The sequence below is a fragment of the Lonchura striata genome, chromosome 1 (genome assembly GCF_050655825.1).
Source record: "Lonchura striata isolate lonStrDom1 chromosome 1, ASM5065582v1, whole genome shotgun sequence".
Classification (NCBI taxonomy): domain Eukaryota; kingdom Metazoa; phylum Chordata; class Aves; order Passeriformes; family Estrildidae; genus Lonchura; species Lonchura striata.
Window position 1 is genome coordinate 102,230,494 of NC_140703.1, and position 25,513 is coordinate 102,256,006.

Below are 25,513 nucleotides of genomic sequence, written 5' to 3' on the forward strand. Positions count from 1 at the left end.
ATTTCTCCAAACTGCAAATCTATTCTTAGGCAATGAGGATCATGTTCCAAAGGTAGTACAAGCATATTTTTATTGCTCAGATTGACTCTGTGAAATGAGGGATTATTGAAGCTGCTATTGGATGAGGATATGTTATGCAGAAACTCAGAGCAGACTATCCTAACTATTCATTTAAATATATGGAGTCTTGGATTATGCTTTAATCCAAGACTTGGCTTGGTCCTTAAGTTATCCAAAACATGCTACTGTGAGCTTCAGTAGCATCTCCCAACTTTTAAATTTCTTAAATTATTAACTGAGGGTCCATAGATGTATAAAAGATAGCCTTACAATTCCAGGAGCATTCCTGAAACACACGTCGTCCACACTTCAGGAAAAACTGGTTTTCTAGGCTCTGATCCAAATTTGTGAGAGCATGTTACCAAGAGTCCAATAAGGCAACCAATTTCTTCAAATGAATTAGGATGTTACAAGCAGGGAAAATATTCCATATACAAACAAATCATCAAAGTCTAAAGATTAAAGTACACAATTTTTACAAGATGAAAGACATTTTAATAGACTTTATTCCAGCAGTAGGTCAGCTAGGTCACAGCAGGATGTTAAATCCTGCAATCCATGAGGTATTTTAGAGAGCAAGAAACCAGACAGTACTCAAGATTACTTACTTTTATATGAATAAAGAACAATAGAACTGGTCCACTTCTATGTTCCATGAAAAGTTAATTCACATTAAAAAAAAAAAGTTAATATTTACAGCTAAAATCAAGACAATCAACCAGAGACTGGAAAAATCAGCATTTCTGGAATTGCTATTCAGAAGGAATTTCCAACTGAGGCAACATAGACATTTTCTTTGGACATCTAATAGATGTAAATATTCTGAGCCATTTTAGGGGAGCCCTACAAATATGAGCCTGCTGCATAGTAGAACATATGCAGACTCTTTTCATGTGATTATTTTAGATGAGCTCTCAATTCATTTCACCTTGTTAGCACATGCCAGTTACCAATTCAGACACAACTGAATACCTGAAACATCTAGATAGTGCCAAATAAAGGGAGAAATATCTGAGATACTAAGTTCAATGTCATCAAATTCTCAGGCTGCCACCTGAGAAAATGTCAGAAATCCCTGAACAAAGTACCAACCATGCCAACAGTGAGGACAGGGTGAAGTGATAAGAGAAAGAGGTTGTCTGGAAGTTATCTCAGAGCTAACAGCTACCAATTCACTTTGCTATCAGGGAAAAACTAAGCACAGTATGGGATAAAATACTGAGGCACAGAAATACACCACAACTCCCATGCAGATCTCTCAGGTGAAAAGACTCCTTCTACTTGTGTGCAAGGATGAGGTATTATTCACTCCTAGGTACAGAAACAACAATATAATTTGTTTACTTCCCTGTCAAGCTCAGTGAGTTTCTGCAGCATGCTGGAAGAGGCCACATGTTCTCCCAAGGGCAATGTTTTTCTGATTGCCCCTTGCTCCATCTCACTGCCTTTCTCAGCAGATTTTGGTCACCTCACATATGCAGACAGCAAAGTTGTGTGCAGTGGCAGCTGTAACACAGCTCTCCTGAGGAGGTTAGCCCAGGTTGGGAAGTCATTTGTTGCTCTTATACTTGACTCTCCTTTATCATCCTCCACATGATTTTTGGGCAGGAAGAGCCTGCCCTTACAATTGTTGACAATCTGTCTTTTTTTTTCCTGAAAACTTCCTTTAGCTTTGGGCTGCAATTCCTGCTTACACAGGTTCTTGCAGAGAACTCAACCTCTGCTTTTAAGGTATTGCTCAACACTTCCAGTGTCTTCCTGGAAAGCCAGGGCTGAGATGCCTCTGCAGGATTTCCGGAGAAGTATGCCAGTCCCATGAATCTCAGGTCACAGTAAGCCTTTTTGGTACTACTCTGAATCAACAGTCACACTCTGATATTAATATGGCTTCAGAAAAACTGCAACCTAATGCAGCATCTGGCCCTCCCTCCCACGAGAACTGCCTGATGAGGAATAGTCTGTTTGGTCAAGCAAATCCTCTTCCTTAGATCCAAGCTCTGCAGACGTGACACACTAGCACATGAACGTTATGTCTCCAAGCAGTCAAATAAGGGGAAGCAACCTCATCTTCGGGGTAGTACATGTTAAGCACGTTAGGCAGGTGCTAAAGGAGCTCCCCTGTAAAGCTGACAGTGAAACAGGAACCCACGCTGCTGAGATGCAATACCAGACTGGAGACACTCAGTAAGATACAGCTCTGTCCACAGAATCAGTCAAGTGCAATACCTACCCTGCAGTCCCATCCAAACTTGAATGCTGCTCCCCTTCTTTACAAACAAGTGCAGCTTCATGTAAATGATGAATTCTTTCTTTAACACCACAGTTCACAATTGGTACCAGGATTCTTTAGCAGGTACCCAAACACTTCCAAATAACACAATTTATTGAAAATGTTTTGAAAATACATTTGCACGTTACAGACAATCTTAGGAAATTCTTCAGTTTTCACAAAGCAGTGGCCAGTGTCTCTCATTGGGAAGACATTCAGTGGCACCAATTCTGCTGTCAGTGTTTCTAAGGCACATATTCACAAACTACTTTAGGAAAGTGTGGCCATAAAAATACATTTTATGTTTCATTACCATTAAAGCTTCTTTTAGTGAAAAGAAAAATTTGCTGTGTAACCTGAGACTTTCTAGAGCAATGCACAGCTCTCAAACTTGCTGTTTTACAAAGTTGTAATATGGAACATGGTGCTTCTTATTTTGGTGTGGATATTGACTTTTGATGAATTAAAGAAGACATTTTACCCAAAACCAAAATGAAACCCAACTCTCAAAATTCAGAATTTTTCTTTATAAGAAAGTGTGCCCCAAGCATCTGGAGCCCCTCAGTTACATAGCTCAGGTTCACCTTCTGTGACAGGTTTGGTGATGCCCCACTGCTAACAGGATCCTTACACCACTTACACCTTAATGCTGCCCTACACCCAGAGCAGCACCTCTCACCTTCCTCTTCTGTCTCCGTGGTTCAAGCTCCAGTCCTGGCTTTGACTGTGTTGTGATGCAGTGGAACAACTTGTGATTTCTAAATTAAAACATTAATTCCATTCTATTCAGGAGTAAGTGCCATGATGATGGAGTGATCATAGGATGCAGGAAGACAAGGGTGAACCTTACTTAATTTGCTTCACACTTATTTACTGCAACTAACTGAGTGTGGCACAGCTGGAGCCCAGATAACACCCCAGGTTTATGACTGGTTTTCCTACAACTTTCACAAAAGTGTTAAAACTGGAGTTTAATATATGACCGTGTTTACTTTCTCTCTTACAAAATACAAATATGAAACCACCTTCTAATATCACTTCTGTAATTTTGTAGGTTAGAATTATGTTCAGCATTATCAGTCTTCCAGGAGAAATACAGCAAATGAATTTATGTGAAATCAAATTGCTTGTAAAAGCAAAGTGAAAAAACTTGTATCCAACATTAATTACTATAATCACATACAGTTGAGATACAGCAACCATTTTTCATTTGTACATATTGAACAGCAAAAAAGTAATAAAAAATATATATACAAGCTTAATAGGAAAAAAACCTGAAATGCTTTTCTACTGCTCAAGAGAAAGACAATTTTCTCTTAAATGCTTTAGTGCGTCCCCCGCTTCATTCCCAAGAATTAATGCATTTTTCTTCCTGTTCCAAGGCAAACTGAAACCAGTCAAATCTTCCTTCAAATCAAGAAAGCTGTGAACTAGTGAACTGATACATATTCACCTGAGATCACTCTGAAATATATGACAGGATAATAATGACTAACAGCTAAGGTGCAGAATTGTTTGGTAACTTTTGAAACAGCATTTACACAGAACAATTTTTGCTACAGAACAGTAAAACTGTCATCTCTAATGAGAATTATTGAACATAGTAGAGAAGAAACAGTATGAGAACTGCAAGCAGCTTACTCTTCTACTTTCTTCTATTCAATATTGTCATGTTCCCAAGTTTCTGTAACACAAAAAGAGGGAAAGAAGAATAAATGTAAAAATATCAATTATTAAAAATATTTAATCTTAAACTCAGTTTATTTCATGCTTATGTAATTTTCACTCAAATTTGTTGACTCATTTCAAAATAGTCCTATGTAATAGATGTATTTTATCCAAAGTGAAACCACAAAGCCAAATATAATCTACAGGCGTATCCAACTCTGATTAACAGGTAGAATTAAACATGAGATAAAATAAAGCCAATGCTTTTCTCATTCTTTGATATCTGGATTTAGTTATTTAATCTTTTCCAGAGTAATTCTGTTGAATAACAATTGTTATCCACTTGTGACATGTTCAAACTAAATCAGCTTGGCTACTGATAACCACTTAAAAGCATGTCAAAAGTGCATTTGTCCAAGCACTGAACAAGTCACGCTGCAACAGTAAACAGAGAACTACCATTCATAAATTCTACTGTGGAAAGCAAGGGCTTCTCCCTTGTGTTGGTCTTAAGAAACAGAACCATTGTGATGCTTGGAGGTGGAAAGGATCCAGGTAAGAGTGAAAAGGAACATCTTGTCTACTTTTTGGTTATTTTAAGGCATCAGTACTGTATGTACATGTACCAGGTCATTAAATCTCTTAACATTCTGTTCTTTGCTCTCATGATTTGGGGATGGATCATTATCTTTAACATGTAGTACAGGAGAGCAAAAAACAATTCAATTGAAAATCACAGAAGAAACCCATGCATCTAAGGACTGAACTCCAATTTCTAGGATCTCATGCCATTATTTGGATCAGGAGACCATCAGGCAGAAATGCTGGTTTCATGTAGCCTTAATTGTCTGCTTGGCACAGCTGCTTAGTGTCAACACCATGTGAGACATAATCAGAGGGGAAAGTTGTGTCCTCCTTACAGAAGTGCTTAGAAATATCAAGAAGCTGAATGAGAGTGTCATGCCAGCCCCAGCTCTGATGAATCTGCATAGGAAAAATAAAGTAGGACCAAATTTCAAGCCCAGATCCTGCAGAGATCAGGTGTCTGACAGGAAATACAACTTCCAAACTAAAAGGAAATCTATTACTACCATGTTTACAGCTGAATAAACAATCAATCCAACATCACTCTGGCAAAGCCTATGGCAAACAAAGCTATAATTTTATAAAACCTGTTTGTATCTCTACCATTCTTCAGATCAAATACAAGTATTTATGTTGGGATGTCTTCATCATATCAATGCATCAGATGCAATTACAGATGAATATTAAGGCAAAATAAAAAGTAATGTCTACACAATGTAGTTGAAGTTATTCCAAATTGTAAACTGAAGACACAAAAAAATAAAGTATAATTTAAAGAATTATTTTTAATCTATCTTCAAACACTAACGACTTGATTTTGTACAGCATCCTACATAAAAGACTTTAAGTACCCAAAATACTTATCAGACTTTAACATCTCAATTTCAGAGTTAAGCAGCAGAAGAGGAAAACAATTAAATGCTACAGACAAGAAAGAAGACATAAGATCTCAGAGGGGACTTGAAACAAATGCAAAAATTAAGTTAACTTTATCTCCTGTTTTAAATCTAGAATAAATCAGTGTCATAAAGCACTATCAAAACATTTCAGTTTACCTCAATAGCATCATCCATTTCTGTGCTCTCATATAATCATTTCAGCTTGTGTCAGAATAAGGAAACTCTTTTTCTGGAGAGCTGTCATCACTTAGGTCACTGTAGCTGTCACTGTTGGAATCAATAAGAATTCAGAAAGATCTAAACCAAGTATTTTTTTCAAGCCCTCCAACCCATGATGCATATGATCAACAATTTCCTCAAATGCAAGCCATTTCCAGAAAACTTCTTTAGGCTCAAGCTAAAAAACATGGTCTTTTAGAAACCTTCCTCTAAAGGAATGGGCTGAAGTTTGGAGTTTAAGACCTGATGTGAAATAATGCTCTACCTGATATATAGTATGTTTGATTTCTTTTTGCTTGACTCCTGTACATTCATTCTGCATTTTGCTGGTGCTGCATGTCTATGATCATGGTTAACAAGATAGATAATAACAGGTATTCAGAACTAAAATAAAAGGAATTTCTCCCTTATGGTAAAGAAGATCATTGTTTTAACACACACACACACAAAAAAAAAAAGTTAAGACAACTTTATTAGATCACAAGTCTACGTCTAAATTACAGTTCTTGCTCTTTTAGTTAGAACACAAATAATCTTCATTGCACTAAGCAATATCCTGACAGTTTTTCTAGAGGTTTTATCCCCTTTTGTTGCGTCCTGAGAGACGCAGACTGGTTTTCAGAGACCCAACTGCCATGCAAGTGATTGTTTTATGAGTGGTAAGAACAAGGAAACAGTGAACAGGAATCACCACAGTGACTGAGAGAAAGAAGTGCCCACAAACCACATTTTCAGTCAGTGTGATTGATGTCTATTGGGTCTCCAAGATTATCTTAAATTTAAGTGTGCTTCAGAAGAGCCTCCAGTCTCAACCCTTCCCTACTACACTTCACTTCTACAGTCTGTTTTCCAGATATTTTAATTTCCCCAGATGAGAAGCCAGCAAAGGCAATCCAGGGAACGGGTAAGTAAATTTGAGCAGCAGTAATTCTGGTCAGTCCTGTGACCCTTCAGAGCACAGGCCATATTCAGCACAGCACAGTGGGGACCTCAGACCTCATTTGTTGGGAGCATGATGACAGCCTTGGCTGCCAGCTCTATGCAGGCACTGACTGAGCAGCTGTCTTGTCACATCTCCCCTTCACCACACACCCCTTCATCCTCCAGACAGCAGGACCCCTCTCATGTCGTGTTCCCCATCTCTGGGCATGATCTCCTACTGAGACATCAAGCACATGGCCCACCCAGACAGAGCCTTATCAGTGTTTGCCTGCTGGGTGCTGCTCCAGGGAGCCATGCAGCCCTGCAGCTGGAGGTCTTTGATGAGACTGCCCTGTGGAACACTGAACCAACTGCACTCAGCTACTCTGCTGCTTTGTAGCCTGAATTTCACCCTCTCTTCTTCGAGGGAAAAGGACAACCGAAGAAAGAATAAGTAAAAAAACCAAACATTATGGGACGGGAGGAATGGCACCATTTCCTACCTCTGCTAGGAAAGTTTCCCACAGTTACAGTGAATCACTGTACCAAATTTGTGTAAAACAGTATGGATATTCTGTCTGTTCTAACATTAAGCATTCTGCCCTCTTCTGCATGACACACACACTGCTGATGTGCTTCTTATAAAGGGTGTGTCATATCAGGCTAGTGTGAAATGTTCCATTTGATCATTTCATCAACTGGTGATCAATTACAGTTCAAGTGAGGAAAGTGTTGTTAACAGTATGATCAAGCATGCCAGATGCACACAGACAAACACAACATCACCAACGTTGTACTTACTTTTTTCTGAAAGTACCCATGGAAACATGGAACAAAAATTCAGTATTATTAAAACAGTTTTGCATTTTCACATCACAGCAAAATAGCAAATACTGTCCACAGAACAGAGAGTGAAACTGTAGAGAACTGCATAATCTTATGACAGCATGATTTAAGTCCAAAGTCTTCAGAGAACTTATTTTTTTTAATTAGCTCTGCTGTCCAGTGGCAATCCCAGCCCAAAAACATGCCAGAGTTCTGTAAACAACACAGTATGGGAGTCAGATGCTTAAGTAGAAGTGCTCACCAACCAATGGGGTGAGTTGACAACTGCCCAGCTTCATCCCTTGGAGGCAGTCAGATGCTGATCCCCACCCAGCACTCTCCTCATAGGTCCTCCCCCACTCAGTGACACAGGCTTTAGAGGGATTTGCTCACAGAAGTAGTCAGACAGCCTGGATGCTTCTGTGATTTCACTGACTTACCACCCAAACTTCTTAAGCCTGTCTGCAGTTTGCTGAAGCTGAGGCTCATTTGGCCACTAGTGCAGAGGCTAAAACATTTAACTCAGCTAATGACAATTTTGTTCCTGTTCCCATGCTGCCCAATTTCAGTACAAGATTTGACACCAAATCCCAGAGAAGGGCTGTCATCATCACATTCTTGACTTCTGCAGTAGCACCGCAGTCTCCCCTACTTTAGGGCTGCTCTATGGAGTGTAAGTCAGTTTTATGTCTCACAAGCAGGCCACAGGGAGAAATACCCAGGTATGGATCAGCCCTTGGGCTCCAGACTCAGGTGGTTGTCAGTCTCAGTTTCAGCTGCTTGATTTGTCTACCAGAACCTGTGGCATCATCTTAAAAATAACTACTTGGGTCCCAAGGAAACCTGAACTTCAAGAGTTAGGCTGCCAGTGGACTTCTTGAAAGTAAACAGGGACTCGTGAAACTTGGCATATCTACACCTGTGTGTAACAGCTTCAAAGCAGCACTGGTGTCAGGTTTCTAAGATTTACTCTGATGTCAAACATATTAGTATCATGTGTAATCTGAAGGAAAACTGTAGGTGGCATTAACCAGAAGCAAGCTATCTTTTTACTTTGGAATAAATGTGTACTTTGTTCCAAATTACAATAAGTTGTACATAGATACTAAACACAAAACCCAAATGGATGCTTCGTGCTCACAGCTGGTAATATTAAGTAACCTCACTTAAATCTGTCTGTGAAAGTGGTGATGATAAGAAATCAAAAAAGCCCACATTTCCTTAATGAAATTATTTTTCACACTGAGCCAGCCACTGAAAAAATATGCTTACATTTTCTTCAGCAGGTTTTTTCTTAGTTTGTGTTCAAATTAATTAGTAATTCTCTTGTGCAGGAGCCTGACACCCACTTCATCTTATTTGTAACAATTCTTACAACAGTAGACTCCAACAAAAAGGAGCTACTGAGCATATCTGAGGCCAGCAATTCTAAGACCTAACCCCAACAGGTTTTTGTTTGTTTGTTTGTTTGTTTTTGTGGGACCTCAAGTATAAACTGGCGGCCAAGGAAAAAACCATAACAAAACTCAATGCAGTGTCACTGGATCTAGTTAGTCATTGTAGTCATTATGATGAAGAATATTGGTCACTTGGCTTCTGTAGAAGTACTTAGTGAACTTTCTGTTTTTCACTTGGAAAATCCAAATCAATATTCTTTAGAAATAAAGTATTTGGCAGTATCAGGGAATCTTTTTTTTCATTCATTTTTAATGTACAATTGACAAAAAACTCCTTTTCCAGAAACATAAGGTATTAAAACAATTACTACAGTAATGCTATGCCCTGTAAGGAGCCAAGCTAAGTGCACTTCTTCCTCAGTGCAAATTAAAGATAGATGAAGTACAGATAAATTTAGTACAGGCTGCAGTTTTTTAAGTTGTTTAACTTCTGAGGACTCAGCAAAAGGTCATCTGCAAATTATTATAATTTATTTCCCCCCAAAAAAGCGGAATTGTTAAAATTATTATGTCATCAAAACATTATTTTTAATAAATGCATATTTGATTGTGCAATGGTTAGAATTGCAGTCACCCTTATTCTTGGTACATATTTTTATGATCATTACATAGTCATAAAAATCATAGATATAATTTGTGGTCATAAAAATTTTATCTCTCATTTAAAATTATGGTCATCATGATACAACCCTATGATTCCATAAAATATCATTTCATTTGGGAATCCCTCAGCACAAACCCAAAACTCCCCATTTCTGACCTGTGAACTGCCTGCCCTCACATGACTGGACCTAAGATAATATCTTCATCTGGTACAGGTACCAGCAGCTCCCTACAATCACTGGAGAGAAATAGGCTCTGGCAGTGTGTAATGCATAACTGACCCACAAAACAGTTATAATGAGCTACTTGGTTCCTAAAAGTGCACTTTCACTTAACAACTGCAGAAAAAGTTTTGAGGTCACTAGCTCAGAAGGGTTTTTACTGTAAACATCTAACATTTCAATGACAAAGTTAACTGACATAACTAGCCACTACTAAGTGCCAGTATGGTTTAGAAAGGATCTCCTTTAAAACTTTTCTGTAGTTTTCTGTAAGAGCTCTGAGGGTAACAGGGCCTTTGCTGTCCCAACCATCCCCAGCTGGGACCTGCACCACTGGAAGGTCACTGGAGCCAGAGCACTTGCCTTCTGTGTGGTACTGAGGACACCATCCCCACCAGGACAGCTCCCACCCCTGGCTCCTGGAGTGCCACCTTTCATGGAGCAGCCCCTCTCTTGTTGCTCTCCTGACAATCTTCAAATCAAATTTCCATCAAATCACATGTCTGGATTTGTCCAATGGCAGAAGCATGATGCTGTGCCAAATGTGTCCTAGACTGGGGATAACGTACAGGGGACATCAGGCACCAGAATGTGTCACACAGGCTGTTTGCTGTTCTATTCATAGGTGCTTTCCTCCACAGCTGATCTGAGAGATAGCTGGACCATGCTAATGCAGTAAGCACCATATGGGCAAATTTCCTGAGTTTTTTGGTGTTTTATTTAATGCACCATTCTTTCTCTTCTCTGGCCTCTTTTGCTCCTTGTCTCTGAACACAGCTCATATGTCATTTTTCATTAAATTTTTTCTCAGAACTCCAAAGAGTACTCTGTGACTAGATGGTATTGGATTGGTGCTTCACATTAGCACATTCACTAATGCTTTGCAAAGGTTTTTTTTCTTGGCAGTAGTCAGGGTTGCCTATGCTTGCTCACTTAGGAACACCTCTCATTTTCTACATTTCCTCCCTTATACTGGATATTTGTGTTTAAATTATTTATCTTTAACTTCTTATCTTCTTCCTCCAAAGATGTCATTATATTCAGCAGAGATTACTAAATTCTCTACATATTTTTTGTTACTTCTTTGTTCTGAAAGCGCTTTCAGCTCTTATTCAAAAGACATTATTTGCAAATATAATTAATGCACTCAGGCTTACTCTTGCAGGCCACTAATAAAGGTGCTGGTTGTAGACAAATAAGAAATAAAGCCTGCTGATGCTAAACTGGATAAGGGAAAAAACCAAACCAAACCAAAACAAGCAACATGGCTTTATTGTACACCAGTGGCTTTGCAACCCATATTATGCTGTTCCCAAAGACAAGTAAGTTTTTATTAAAGTTTTCAAATTAAACTACGTAAGTCTCGGTAAAAGCCAAGAACATTACATGTGAAGTTCCCCTCTTCATCCACTTGTTTCCTATTAAAATCCTTTGTTTTCTCTTTTAAAGCAGTATATTTGTGGGTATTGTACACTTTGAGTCTCATGTAGCTTTGGTTTTCTTTGTCCTTGAAAATGTAAACTGGCAGCCTCCCATCACATTTCTCACTTCTGTATGAAATGGTGACTTCAGGATTTCCATGGAAAGGTTTGGAAAAGGCCATGATCTAAAACCATTCACAAGGAAATGAAGTGTAAGGCTTTGATGGTTGGGCACTCATGCCATAAAGCACAAGAAGCTGAAACCACAAAGGCAACTTGGTGCCCAATTAGTACTTCGGGTAAATAAGGAACAATTAATCACTGAGTTACTCTGATCCTTTGGTCAGTTTTTGACTGTCTCTTGGTGTATACACTGATGTTTCTAGGAATTAAATTCCTCCCAGAGGATGCATTCCAGTCTCAATCCAGGTATGCTCATGCCTATGTGAGCCTATGTCTAGGACTAGGCCTCACAAAAATTTAAGAGACAGCTTACTCACTTTCATTTATTTAGGGCACTCTCCCAGAAGTTGTAATGCATGCTTGAAGTTATTAGTAGCTTTGCTTATGAGCTAGGGCTTCTATCCAGGTGTCAAATATTCTAAAATTACACCCTAATTATGGGGCTATTAAATGTCCTGCAGTAATAGTTTCCTGTTAAACTCTCATGCTGAAATACATATTTCCTTTTGTCTCAGGACTTCATCATTCACTCTCTTTTTAGTGTTTATGGTAGCCTTGCATAGGTAATCTGTTCAGCTTGCTGGTCTCCAGAAATTCTCTCACAGCTTACTTTGCTCTAGTCCACAGCATGACTAAAACTCATGTGGGTGGTGCTGGATGAGGTGTGCAGAAAAATCCTCTCCTCAGATTTCTTTCAGCCTTGCTTGGACATGCCTTAGCTTCACAACTCAATGAAATCACCAGCATTCTGGGGTTTAAAGGTTTACACTGGAAAGCTTTCCACCCAGCAGGTGGGTATGTCAATATGAGTGTGTGTGCTGTAACTAACACTGCAATTCTCTCCTGAACATTCTTCTGTATAAAATCTTCCTCTTTTAGCCTCAGAATACCTTCCTATTCCAGTGATCCTTCTCAAGACACAGGGTATTGCTTGATTGCTGTGAAACTAAGTAAACAGCAAAATCTGCAATTTTATAGATTAAGTTTCGGAGTGTGGATTTTTGTCTTTGCTAAACGTTTGAGATTTGGTAGGAGTTTATTCTATGAATATGAAGAAGAAGAGTTGGCTATACATTTTGAATGATTAATTCAAGTAAATCCAAGGGGGGCAAATTCAGCAATGGCTGAAGCTTTAGGTCAGGGTTAGATAGAATACTTGTTATAATGCTAAGGGATGTGAATTAGCAGGATGCATACAGAGCACTCATTAAAAACAGTAATTTTTCTTTATCTCAGAGAAATAAATAAGGTTATGGGGCCTATTAAGTGAGATAAAGTGTGAGTCAGAGTGCCCACCAAGAGAGTAAGGCTGAAGATCACTGTGCTAGAAGACTCTGCCTTGCCAAGCACCACAAACATTTGATCTGTGTATTGCACCAGCACACCTTTTAAAAGGCAGCTAATGTTGTGACTGCTTCGAACAATAACAGGCTAAGGTAACAGGAGTGTTTCAATCAAGCTGTGGTTTGCAGATCAGAAATTCATTCTCTTTGTATGTATGTCACTGCACAACTGGGCAGAGTGAATAAAAACTGATACCCATGAAGGAGTAGGGAACCAAAACAGATTGGTCTGGTCTGGCTTGGCTGTTTTCCATTACTACTCAAACTTGAATAAAATTTCTATTTCTCTCGTAACAAACAGACCTTATTTTAACAGAATACAAGACTCAGGGGAAAAAAAAAAAAAAGCCCAACCTTCAGAATTAATAAGTTTGGTGTCTTGTTGAGAGGAAAAGCCAACATGCCAGAGTTGGATCTGTTCAATGTTATTATTAAGTAATTTTATGATTTTTTAAAATTTTTTTTTACTGTGCCCAAGGCTTCTCTCCGATTTCTTTATTATTGCTATTATATTGAAATTTCTACTGTTATTAATATCAATGAAATAGACAAGAATTAGTTAACCCTGGCTAAAAAAACATTGGTACCTTCAATAAACCAAAGCCTCTGTGTCCAAAAGACCAAGCATAGTTTTGGCTGGACCATCCAGTTCTGACCTAGATCCAAATCCTTCTGTAAGTCTAAAGGTATCCCAACTGTTTTATTTCAGGTCTGTCTCTGAAAGATAGTATTTATTATTTAGCTACTGCAAAGTAAAAATCAGTGTTTGTTGTTGTTGTTATCATCATTCAAGTACAACTAGGTAGGAATTTCACTTCATTGCTTGATCCTCTAGCAAATCTCTTTCCCTATGAAGCTATTGTCAATGGAAGTTAACACAGGAGGCTGCTATCTTAATTTGAATTTATTAATGTTTTTTAACTTTTTTTCTGATTGTAATGTGGGGCTCTGGCTTAAGCCCTAATAGTTCTGAGAAGGAAGAAGTGAGTAACTGTGCTTCCTGCTTACAGGTTATTTTACACCCAGGTATATGACAGGCCCACACAATCACAAATAAATCAATACATGAAGAACTCCTTTTCCTCTTCTGGGCTTCTGAACTGAAGGATGGGATAGTCCCTCTGAAAATGTGACTGTCAAACTACAGGCAAGCAACAAAGAAAGATTACCTTGGAGACAATTTACAGCCACGCTGCAGGTATGCATTCAGTGTCCCAGTTGCTGCTAGCAACAGTCCAAGGTATGGAGGTGAAGGTTTCATAGGTCTTGAGGAAAATTCTGGGTGGAACTGAACTCCCACAAAATATGGGTGATCTGCAAGGTAGACATCAAAGAAAATTACACAATGTAGGAAGAAGATAGTAGAAAAACTTTTAGGAAAAACCGTTATTGAAAATTTCAGACTAGTGTCTAGAAGCCAGAGCAGCACATGTCAAATTAAGGGTGAAGCAGCAGAAAACTTCTTTCCACAAAAAGCAACTGACAAACAACAGAGCAGAAGGTTAGTAAACTAAGGAAAAATCATCCTCTGATGCATAAAAACTGAATAATACACCTCTACCAACATGTAAGGGTGGGGGGAGAGTGGCACACACAAAGTTTACATTTATCATGTTATTTTCATAGTATTTTGGTTTCCAGTACCTATTTATGTATGCCTATTCAGAACAATATGCTCAAAGCAGGGAAAAACTCTAAAGTTAAATAAGTTTGCTGACAGGCTTTGTCTAGCCAAGATTTGAAGGTCTCTGCTGCAAGGATGAAAATTTCACAGATTCCCTAGGTAATACACTCTAGTAATGTCATATACTGGATGTATACACATTTCATAAATGAAACATGAACTGGGAAAAATGAAACACATGCTGGGACCTGACCAAGAATATTTGAGGGTCATGCAGGGTAATGTCACTGTGAAACTGGCATATAGATAAAATCTGTATAAGGCCAGAGATCTCTGATGACTGGAAAAAGGCAGTCACCATGCCCTTCTTCAAGACAAAAAGAAGGACCCAAGGAACCACAGAATATTCCTAACCTTCCGAACATGAAGGTCAGCAAGACTGGCACAACAACCCTGAGAAGAATCTGTCTTTGGATGCAAGAAGAGCACTGGCTTTCCTTAATTCTGACTTTAGCAAAGCTTTTCATATGGTTTCCTACCCCTTAAGTTGGAAGCTGTGGACTACAGCTAGGCCACAAAGTGTGTTAGAAAAATGGCCAGACTTCTGGATTCAAAGAAAAGTGGTGAATGCTTTGAAGTCCAAGCAACAGCATACTTGGAGGTACTGAAAACTTGACTGATGCCACTCTGGAGAACCTGACCTACATTTGAAGGTAGCCCTGTGCTGAAGCAAAAGGATGGACTACATGACCTCCCAAATCACTCGATGATTCTACACAGACAAATTGCCCTGAGCTAGATTTAGGGCCTTTTGGAAAAGGAGCACATTTGTCCCACATAATCAAATACATGCACAGTTCTTGAAAAGTGTAAGACTTTTCCTAACCTACTCTGAATTTTCACCCATTGTAATACATAAGTGGAGTTAGCAGTATCCCCCAAAATTATCTTGGCTGATAAGACAGCTGAATATTGTGTCTACATGTTGTTCAATGACCTATAGTTCATACAGTTTTAGCAGATGCAATATCACAAACAAGTAAGACACTCACTCTCCAGTTCAATAATTTCCATCCTGTTCCCTTCTGTATCATGGCCAACAAATTTCAAACCTTTCTCTTCAAAGCAATGAGTCAATTCTGGGTTCACCTGAAACATTGAAAGCAGTAACAGTGGTAGTTCTATTTATTTTTGGATTTAACAAACAGAAGCAGTTGATTGTAATGATTTTTACATGCATACAAGAATTAAGAGAATTGGGTAAGGGCTGGGAACTTGTGATTTCTTGTTTTAACAACTCTGGCATAAATTTGTAAAAGTGGACATGTTTATTACATAGAGCTGAATCAGTAATTTTAAAAGTTACTATGCAATACTCAAAAATTAAATCCAGAGTCCCTTCTGCTTGCTGCTCTTCTGAATCCAAGCAGCCTGAATTCCTCCTTTTTAAATGTCCCACTAGATGTCCACTGACCATCCCTTTGAACACAGAATTTCAGTGGTTATGACAAAAGCTGTGATGCAGCTCTTCCTTCAAACTGAGGAGCTCTGCAGTGAGCTGTCTCATTTCCTTGATAATGTTTTAACCACTCAGTTTGGATATTTTAACATCCAAATGTGAGCAGGTTTGCCACCATCACATTCTCCTCCCTTTTAAGGAAGGTTAATATTGTCTGAATCAGTTACAGCATGCACATATCTCATAGTTCAAGGCCCTTTAGAGACACTGATGGAACTACCTCAGAGAAACTCCAGGAAGTCCACCTCGTGTGTGTCTACTTGAATGTCAGTATTCTGAGTCAGTATTCTGAAAGTATTCAGGCACCTTATCCCAGATGTTTGCAAACAGAGGAGTGGACCCATACAAAGGACAGTGCTTACCTCATATCGATGCCTGTGTCGCTCCTCTACAAACATTTCATCACCATAAAGCTTCCCTGAATATACAACAAAAGAGAAATTAAAAGCCCATGTGTTGTTTTAATAGTTGCTATAATTATTCCTTGTAATTTAAACCTCAAAGAAGTCACATTTAACACTTGTTAAACACAACAAGACATTATTCATCTCACTGTGTTTTTCTGTTCTTCCTGAGTGATGACTAGTTTCTTTTAATTCACTGTTCCCTGAGTTTATTCAGGATTCATATTCAACATTCCTTGACTAGAAATAGCTTAGGCAAACCAGAATCTAAACACACTTTAGCTCATTTAAATTGTAAAGCTTAAAAAAAAAAAAATTCAGAGTGAACCAGCAATGTAAAATCTCTTCAGGGTTTTACAACACTTGCACACAAAAGATGCAGGGAAGGAAGCCTTTTAGGAGCATCTGTTCCATTTTAATAGGTTATGCATGGCACCTGGCATAGTACCTCCAAAGAACAGAGAATATTGCTTTTCTCTGTTTTCCTGATCTCATTACCCAAATGACTCTGGCAGTCTTCTTTGCGTCATCTCGAACACTCCACATTTCACAGCAACAAGGAGCAAATCTGAGATATGCAGTAAACCAGATTTTAATCATATCTCTTACTTATAATCATGGCCCAAACTTTGCTCTCAATTTACGCTACGGTCATGAGAATTACTGTCTTGCTAGGGGGTTGGTACATTAATTAAACTGCAAAGAACATCTTCAAAAATTGTAGAATAGTAGTACTGCCATTTTACAAAAATGGTGCATTTTTTAATTTTAAGGGACCACCTTTTCAAAACTATTATTCCCATCCAAGTTATAAAGCATAAGAAAAAGAAATCAGATTTCCTGATTAAACTATGATAGCTTTTTATTATTATTTCCAAAGACCTAAACAGATCTAACCAACTCTTAATACTGGTCAAGATTTACAACACATGTTAATTTTTATTAACTTTTTCAAGAGGTGTTAGGTCACACAACAACTTGTACATTGTGACATACATATCTATATCAGACATAGGCAAAGTATTACCCAGGCTAGTTAGATCACTAGTATGGGCATCTCTAGAATTGCAGATTTTTTTATTAAATGTGTATATGGTATTACAGTATGGTCTCCTGCTGAAGTAGATTTTTAAATACTCAGAAAGATACATTCCTTAAGTTTAACATAGCCAAACAGGGAATAACTCAGATCGATATCAAGGGCGGGGCAATATAAGAAATAAATACATATTTAGTCAATGGACAAGAAACTACTTTTTACAATTTTTCAGCATCATCTATATTACTACTGTATGATGGGCTGATTAATAGAAGACAACTATTACTTCAATTTTAAAGTACGCAGAGATCAAATTAAATATTTTTTTCTATATTCTGGTTGCTTTTATTTTGTTATCTGAAGCATCCAGTTACAACAAATAATTTTCCTTTTCTCTAGCAGATACTTTGCTTTCCCAAAACAAGGCTGCTTCTGAGGCCAGGCTAGAAAATAGGAAGAAATCACTCTGACCTTCCCAAGAACATAATTAATTAAACTGCCATGAAAAGGATTTCAGTTTTCTCAACATTTTACTCATTGTTTTTAAAAAAACATTGGACGCCCAATGACAGTTTCACTGCAAGTTACAGAGGCCTCTCATTTCTTTTTTTCACTCCAATTCTCACTAAATTTAAATAACAGGATCAGAATGAATGATCTCAGGGAAGCTGCCACCTGTTTGCTTAAGATTATAGCACTTTTGATTTTCCATGTTACAAAACTCCTTTCCAATATGCAAAGTCATAAGAGCAGAAAAATAACTTACTTAAAACAGAATTTTCAGTTTTAAAAACAGTCCTCCTCTTCCCCAGTCTCATTGTTCCTCCCATATCTCCAGGATTGTGTTCTGGCATGTCAATAACCTGTAGAGAAAAGTTGCTCACTGTTTCATTCAACAAATAAAAAAATCCTAAAACAAACAAGCCTAGCCCAGCAAGTTGCATAGATTTTTAAGTGGCAACTTTACATATTTTACCTCCAACCATTCTCAATCATTATTTCTCTTTTGTTTTTCTAATGTTTGGTTCTTCACTACTGCATTGTAATAGACTGACAGTGTTAACTAGTTCGTGAGAAATGTTTTCATTTAATGTTAAGATTAACAAAAGCAACTTACTAATTTCTTATTTTAATTTTTTGGGGTGGAAAAAACACCTTTCTTTTAAAAAAATATACCAAAATGTTCCAAATAGGATAACTCTGCCCAAAGCTATTCTTTGTACTAAGACAGTACACAGATTTTTAAATATTCAAATTCATAGACCAAAAATGTCCACCAAGTGATAAAGACACCAAAACAAAGTCCCTGAACCTCACAGAGGCTGAAAGATTATACTTATTAAATATGGGTAAATAACTAGGGTAAATAGTCACGTATTTCTTATATTGCTTCTTCTTATGCTAAGAGGCAGAAACAGCTGTGGTATCAAGTGGGAAGACAACCAACCTCTTTCTTGGGAAGCAGGAAGAGGGGAAGGGCATGCAGCAGCAGAGGGAAAAGAGGACACTTGTAGAGAGAGGATAATGTTGTAAAAGCAGAGTATGGGAAGAGGTGACTCCAGTGTGTGTGTGTGCTATTTCAGATTATACACATAACTAATTTACCACAGAAAATAGAAAAACATTCCTCCCCCTTCAACTCTAGTAAAGGTTTTCTCAGATTGCTGAAGAATTAACAAAATACTGGGTTGCCTTGTACTAAGAATATGCTATTTAACATAAAATGTAAATACAAGGATATACAAATACTGTGTTTGAGGACTGAAGCAGATGGGTCAAATGGCTTCTATGTGGGTCAAGTGAAATCAGGATACTGGGATTCAGGCCATGTGAGAAATCACAACTTAGTGGAATAAGTGTACTTAGTTTTGCTTAGTTTGTAAAACCTTGCAGGTCTCACAATTCAGTTTAGAGAAATCTGTCTAAGAGAGATAAAATAGTTTGAAATTGTAGAAACATGAGCTGAAGTCTTGACCTATGTACTTGTATTCACATAAACACAGTCAGTGAGAAATGTAATTGACAAAGAAAAGTTCTAAAAATACAAATATTCACACATATGGGTAATCTCAAATGGATTTATATTAACCTTAATTTGCCCTCTGAGAGTAATGAAAACAATTTCTGATGATACACTTCATAAAGTGAAGTTATTCAATTTAGGAGGGATGGTGGAAAGTGCTTAACCTTTGGCCTTATGCCAATGCATTTCAGCTGTGTAATTATCTCTGTACAACCTTATAACTTCAAAATGTTATTTATAAGCAATATATTCATTATAAAATGTCATGAGCAGGAGTTGTGATCAAACCAATGGGATATTATGGATTCTTCAATTACCTCTCAAATCACAAAAGTGAGGACTGTGCAAGACATTGAGCTAAGGCCTCCTCGACAAATACAAAAAATAAAAGAAAACCCATTCACCGAATCCTTATTATTTTAAAAGCATGACATTTACTGAATTTATTTTATTTCCTTTCATTTAATTTCACTTTTTTTCCTGAAGCAGTGGTCACAGAAAAAGAGGAGGGTCTCAGAAGTAGAGCATCTGCTCTACTCAAGGCTTCGGTCATCATCTGGGTCAGAGCCCCACATGGCACTGCCAGACCCTACAAAAATTTGGCTGGAGAAATGGTCTCACAGGGAAGGTTCAGGTGAGTTTCAACACTGTGTCTGTGTGTTTTGAGCTCTCCATCTCTCCCAATACTGTCACATTAGTAAGAAATGGATAAGGTTTCATACATTAACTTTTGTTGTCAGGTCAGAAAAAGAGCTATTTATGAATTGATACCTTGGAACTGATTTGGCCCTGTGGCCCAGATGAACTCCAGCAACTACAACAGAACAGCCCTCAGTATTACTTGTTTATGTATTACTTGACTTTCTCTGCAACATCTGTGCAAGGAGCTTTTGAAACTAAAGTGGCACTGCTGCCCTACAGCCCAACTGAAGTGATGAAAATCAGAAAAGCAATGCCATATTAATCGAATATTTTGCCATATTATACGGAATTTATTTGATCAGAAAAAGAAGAGCTTTCAAATAGTGGTCATTTTGAACACCTGTGCGACTGAATAGATTCTTCAAAGAGCTTATGTTTCCTGGCACAGAATAAATCAGCTCTTCCTATGCATTAGCTCTTTGAAGGGCAGAGAATAGCACAGAACAGGCACCACAAGCAACAAAAAAGTATCAATAGGGTGGATGCAAGAATATATAAGACATCAATTAGGTCTTTCTTACCCAAATCTCTGAAAACTGCCAACACTACAGGGATTTTATAGAGATTTTATATGTATTATACCAGACAGCAAACATGAAATTAAGAATGAATCACTGTAACACAACACAAAGCACATTCTAGATATAAAGCAGTCTGATCAGTATTAATTCATATTACTAATGAATAGTGACTTCAACTATCCATGAACAGAAATATTCTTTCAGATATCTACTGCCTGGATTATTTCACTGTTGATAGAAAACATAAAAAAGCTAATGAGAAAACCTTTCAAGCCCTGACACTCAACACAGAGCAGCCAAGGCTTTAAAAGCCCCACACTTACCATTTTAGCAATCGTGCCAAGACCATTACATTTTATCTTTGTTTTGCCTCATGTTCTGCAATGCCATTTTGAGAAATTAATCTACTCTGGTTACCTTGGCAGGAGAGGAGGAGGGAGTAGGGGGTGTCTGGCTGGGTTTTATTTGCAGGCTTGGTTTTTGAGGAGTTGAGGAGGGAGATGAGCATGACTTGAACAACTGATAGCTCAGCAGCTTTGGAAGCATGCTTTTACAACTTTGGGGTCTAGGTGGTTTTGTCTTTTTACTCTGCCCTCGACTGGTGAGCATAAGATTTATCAAAGCTGAAATAAATTACTACACGTGTAAGTGCTGATCAAAGCATCAGGAGATGCCATGGCCCTGGAGATTACCTGAGCACTGAGAAGAGGCTCTGAACACAGCACACATGAGATTGTGTAGAGGGAAAGCTGACAGGAACAGGGAATGCAGTGACAGGTACTGATGAATACTAATCCCTGCTGAACACAGCTATGAAAAAAAATCTAGCAGCACAAACTGACCAGGACTCAACCCAAACTTAAGGAACTCATTCTTTTATTGGCCCTTCCATCATTTTTCTGCTGGATTAGTCAGTAGTTGCTAGATTTGATCAAATCAATCAATCATAAAAAAAACCCCCAGACACCTACAATGGGATGTTTATACTAACATCTATTCTGTTTTAGAAACAAACTTAGTACAAATATTTTAAAGAAAAAGTTGACAACTGCAACAATACCAGGGACACTGGGAGCTTCCAACTTGGCAAGAAAACCAAAATGACAGACTTCCCCTGTTCATTAAAAATGAGGGTTACATTTTCAGTTACTGAAAGAATGTGCAAATATTACACCTAGCTCCCTTGCTGCCTTTTCCCCAGAGATGTCCCAGTTCCAAGCAAACCACATCACTCCCACCCATATGAAGCACTCAATGCTCTAGGACTGAATTAACTGACAACAAAACCACTTGCAGATTTCAGACTATTCGGTGCTCCATTACTCTAACTGAAGTAATGTTGTTTTTAAAAGGATGTCCACCATCATGTGTAAAATCAAAGCAGAAATTATCAATAGCTGATTCATGCAATTACATACTGATACAAGTAACCAGCTTGAAAAATCTTCTCTTCAATAAACTACAGCACATATCCAAACATTCCAACAAGTACCTGTTTAAATTTCTTAAAACTCTTAAAACCCCATAGAATACTACTGTCAACTGTTTTCCAGTTTGGGTCATCGTCCTCTCCACAGATTTGTTGTTTCCTATTTTAGAATTAAGTAACTGCCATGAAGCATTTATTTATTACAGGCTAAAAGCTCTCTAAGGATTCTGTCTAAGCAGAAATTCTGCTACAGAATGTTTTGTAACATTTTCTCTAGAATTCATAAAGGGTGTGGCTACTTTTCAAACAGTGCTTACTCACTCATAAGCAGAGTGCAATGAACTGAGGAAGTTAATGGAGATGTTGATATGCAAAGCCCATAAAGATATTGCTTAACAGCATTTTGAGAACTCATTCAAGTTATTCCAAACACATGTCCCAGAGCTGGCTTAAAGACTTAATTAAGCAGAAAGTTTCAGACTGTTAGCATTAGTGAAAGGCACAGGATCAGATAGTGCTGGCTATAGATATACACTGGAGTGTCAGTCACACCATGCCACCAAGGGCAGGATTTGCCACAGACTTGAATAGCTAAAAAGGATGTGCAGGAGTGCTCTCAGACTTCAGACTGGTCCATCTCACATCTTAACTAATGACTAAATACTTATTTAATTTCAGAAAGATCAGCAAATCTATAGCTAGGTGAAATCCTTCATTGTATCATATACATTTTTAAAAAAAACAGAACTCTGTCACTGCCTTTGAAGAGGACTTTTCCAGCTTCAATTCCTAGTAGGTATAATTCTGCACCTACTAAATGCCCTTAAATCTATATCAGGTATATCAGAAAGAGGAAGGCATGAAGCAAGTCTGTGTCTCTGAGCATCCTAAAGACAGGGGTGAACCTAGAGTGTGAGATAGAGCCTGCTGCTGTCTTCACCAAACACCCCACCCACAATGGTGAGACAGGAGTAATCAAACACAGCCTGGGCTGTTTGAACAGTAGTGTGCTTGGGTGGTCTCTGACTCAGAGAATTATATCCTGCACACAACTGCCATGGAAGAATGGGCTACAGACAAGCCTCATTACCTAAACTACGCAAAGCAGCCATGGAAACATGAGATTGTCCCTGGTAGAGACAAAGCACAACAGATGTTTTACCCTCAAAATTGTCTAGTATTCTGTACTTGCTCTTCCCCGAGTTATCATGCCTGAGCAAGCATCCATTCCAGTTGTTTCTCACTCATTAACAGACCTGTGTTAGTTTTAACCATTCCATTATCAGTTATCTCTGCCTTCTGCAAGCAAGACAGAAGGAAAATTGTTTACTTCAAGGAAAGGGAGTAGGAGAACTGATTATTTCAAGTGGACACTACTCCAGACCTTCACTGAGTATTACTGATACAACCTTTCAGGCAATGCTCAGTGCCATAACCTATACTCCCCTAGTACTTCTTGAAGAAATTCTGTTCATCTGCCATAAAAACCAGTTCTCACAGGGAACTTGAGGAAAGCTAGCAACTGTTTTTCATCCCATTTCCCTAAAGTAATCAGACAACCATCAGACTTATAAGAGAGACTGCCTGGATTCCTACCACTGATCCTTCACACAGAATGGCATCACCACCCATTTTGATGTTCTGTCCACCTTCCAAATTTGCTCAGTGATGATTTGGTACTTGATAACCAGGGACACAGGAACTGAGGCATTTCTTTTGGAAAGGAAGTGAATGGGCAGCAAGTGGAAAACAACAGATTGACCCATTTTAATTCTTTTTCCAGTTGTAGTGTAAAACTTCCCAGCTAAATGTAGAGCTGAGAAGAAATCCCTGAAAGATCAGCTGAAAGACACCTGTGGAGTATTTATTTTATTTCCTGAATATGGAAAAGCATCCTATCAAAAGGATAGCTATTTGAATAGAAGAAAAAAAAAAATACAAGTCCCTTATTTGAAAAGTGGAAAAAGAGACAAAAAATTTTCAAGTAAGACCTCTACTCACAGAAGAAAGAAGTGCAAATGCTATCTGGAGCGTGAAATTCATGTCAGTTTTAAGAACACAAACCTGAACATCTGTATTTTTTGTGGCTTTGCTTCTGTTTTAAGAGAAGTTACTTTATTCTCTTTTGATTCACCCTGCTCACTCATTTTTACATTATCTGACAACACACATTTGACCAAAGCTTAAACAACTTATAGCAGCTACAATGATATCACCAACTAGGTTTAGTTGAATCTTATTAATATATCATAAAATTGTGGTTTTAAACTGAAGGACAAAAATATACATTCACACTGGTTGATACTGACACAAGAAAATTCCTTAACTTAAATTTGGAGCAAACAAATGAAACAGAAAGAAAGGATTCTCTGCTACAGATATGTAGGAAGCAGCCCAGTATCACTCCTTCTAATTAGGGTATTATGCTTCATATTATGCCCAAAGATCAGTGGCTAACCATCACTTTAATGGCTGATTGATCACCTTTCAAAACAGACACCAGAATTTAAAATCTGATATTTCCACACAAAAAAAGAATTTTCTACTAGTTGAGCTAAATTGGTATCTCTGATAGATGAACATTCTATGAAAATCAGCTGAATAGAAGGAAGAATAATGCACTTACTCAGAATAAAAATGCTGATTTTTAACTCTTCAAAGAACAAAACCCCCATGGTACAATTCAAGATCCCAAAGAAAAGCAATGTAGTGAGAAAATATCCTGAAATGTGTTAAAGACACCGCTGAGCAAGCATGTTAAACCACTACAAGGCATTATGCAAGCTGTATGTCTTTGGAAAAAAGTCCCACTAAAGGCAACTGCAGACAATTGTGAAAGTAAATCTTGATCTATACCCAGTGCCAAAAATCTTGTGCCAATCTGACTCCTTCAACAAGCAGCTCAGCTGAGTCCACTCTGGAAAACCAAAGAAAGCAGCCAGCTCATGTCACCACTATAACCTTTAATTGAAGCAATTTGTTCTCATGCACAAGTCTATTCTCTTTCAACTGTTCTTTTACATCTAAGCTGTAACTTTTTAGAAATAAAACTAGATATAGATAATGAAGCTCTCATACTAATTAACAGTATAACCATGTTTCTTCCTACCTTTCACCCCATTCCCTTCTTCATTTACATTTTGCATTTTGAAACAGGCATCTCACAGAGGATCACAACCAGGAAGAACACCGTGCAAGCTAAAGTAACTGGTGTTGGAAGGTATGCAGGATCACCTTTACTGTTTAAACTGATTCATATCTACCATGCAGATATCTTGTAATATTTTACATGCATTTTTGTAATGTCTTCCTTCTCTCTTCCTCTTTGAAAGCTTCTGGTATGATTTAACTCCTGTTTAAATGTCATGCCAGTTCCCTCACCTCTACTACCTACACCCCACAACAAAGCATACAAAATGAAAGGCCCTCTAGAACTGAAGCTGACCACTTAATTTCTTAGTGGCACTCCCACTTAACTTACTAATTTGAGACATTCTAGTAATGTTAATCTTATGGATTAAGATCAGAACAGACATATTAAACAGGGAATATCTAGGCAGAAAGCCTCTGGCTCAATC

At 38.0% G+C, this 25,513-nt stretch overlaps 1 protein-coding gene across 3 annotated transcripts in view; it reads right to left on the reverse strand.

Moving 5' to 3' along the window:
* Nucleotides 1–2,383: 2,383 nt before the first annotated feature.
* CTPS2 (CTP synthase 2) overlaps nucleotides 2,384–25,513 on the reverse strand; it is a 57,110-nt gene continuing 33,980 nt past the window's right edge. For 2 of the 3 annotated variants that reach the window (XM_085585108.1, XM_085585096.1), the window contains exons 14-18: nucleotides 18,027–18,123; nucleotides 16,180–16,235; nucleotides 15,351–15,447; nucleotides 13,844–13,988; nucleotides 11,101–11,333 (exon numbers count right to left, since the gene is read on the reverse strand). In XM_085585108.1, coding sequence (XP_085441234.1) covers nucleotides 11,210–11,333; nucleotides 13,844–13,988; nucleotides 15,351–15,447; nucleotides 16,180–16,235; nucleotides 18,027–18,123 — 519 coding nt within the window. In that variant the 3' untranslated portion in view covers nucleotides 11,101–11,209. Of the gene's footprint in view, nucleotides 4,014–5,637; nucleotides 5,749–11,100; nucleotides 11,334–13,843; nucleotides 13,989–15,350; nucleotides 15,448–16,179; nucleotides 16,236–18,026; nucleotides 18,124–25,513 lie in introns of those variants that run through there. The other variant, XM_021532338.4, reaches the window with a different exon arrangement.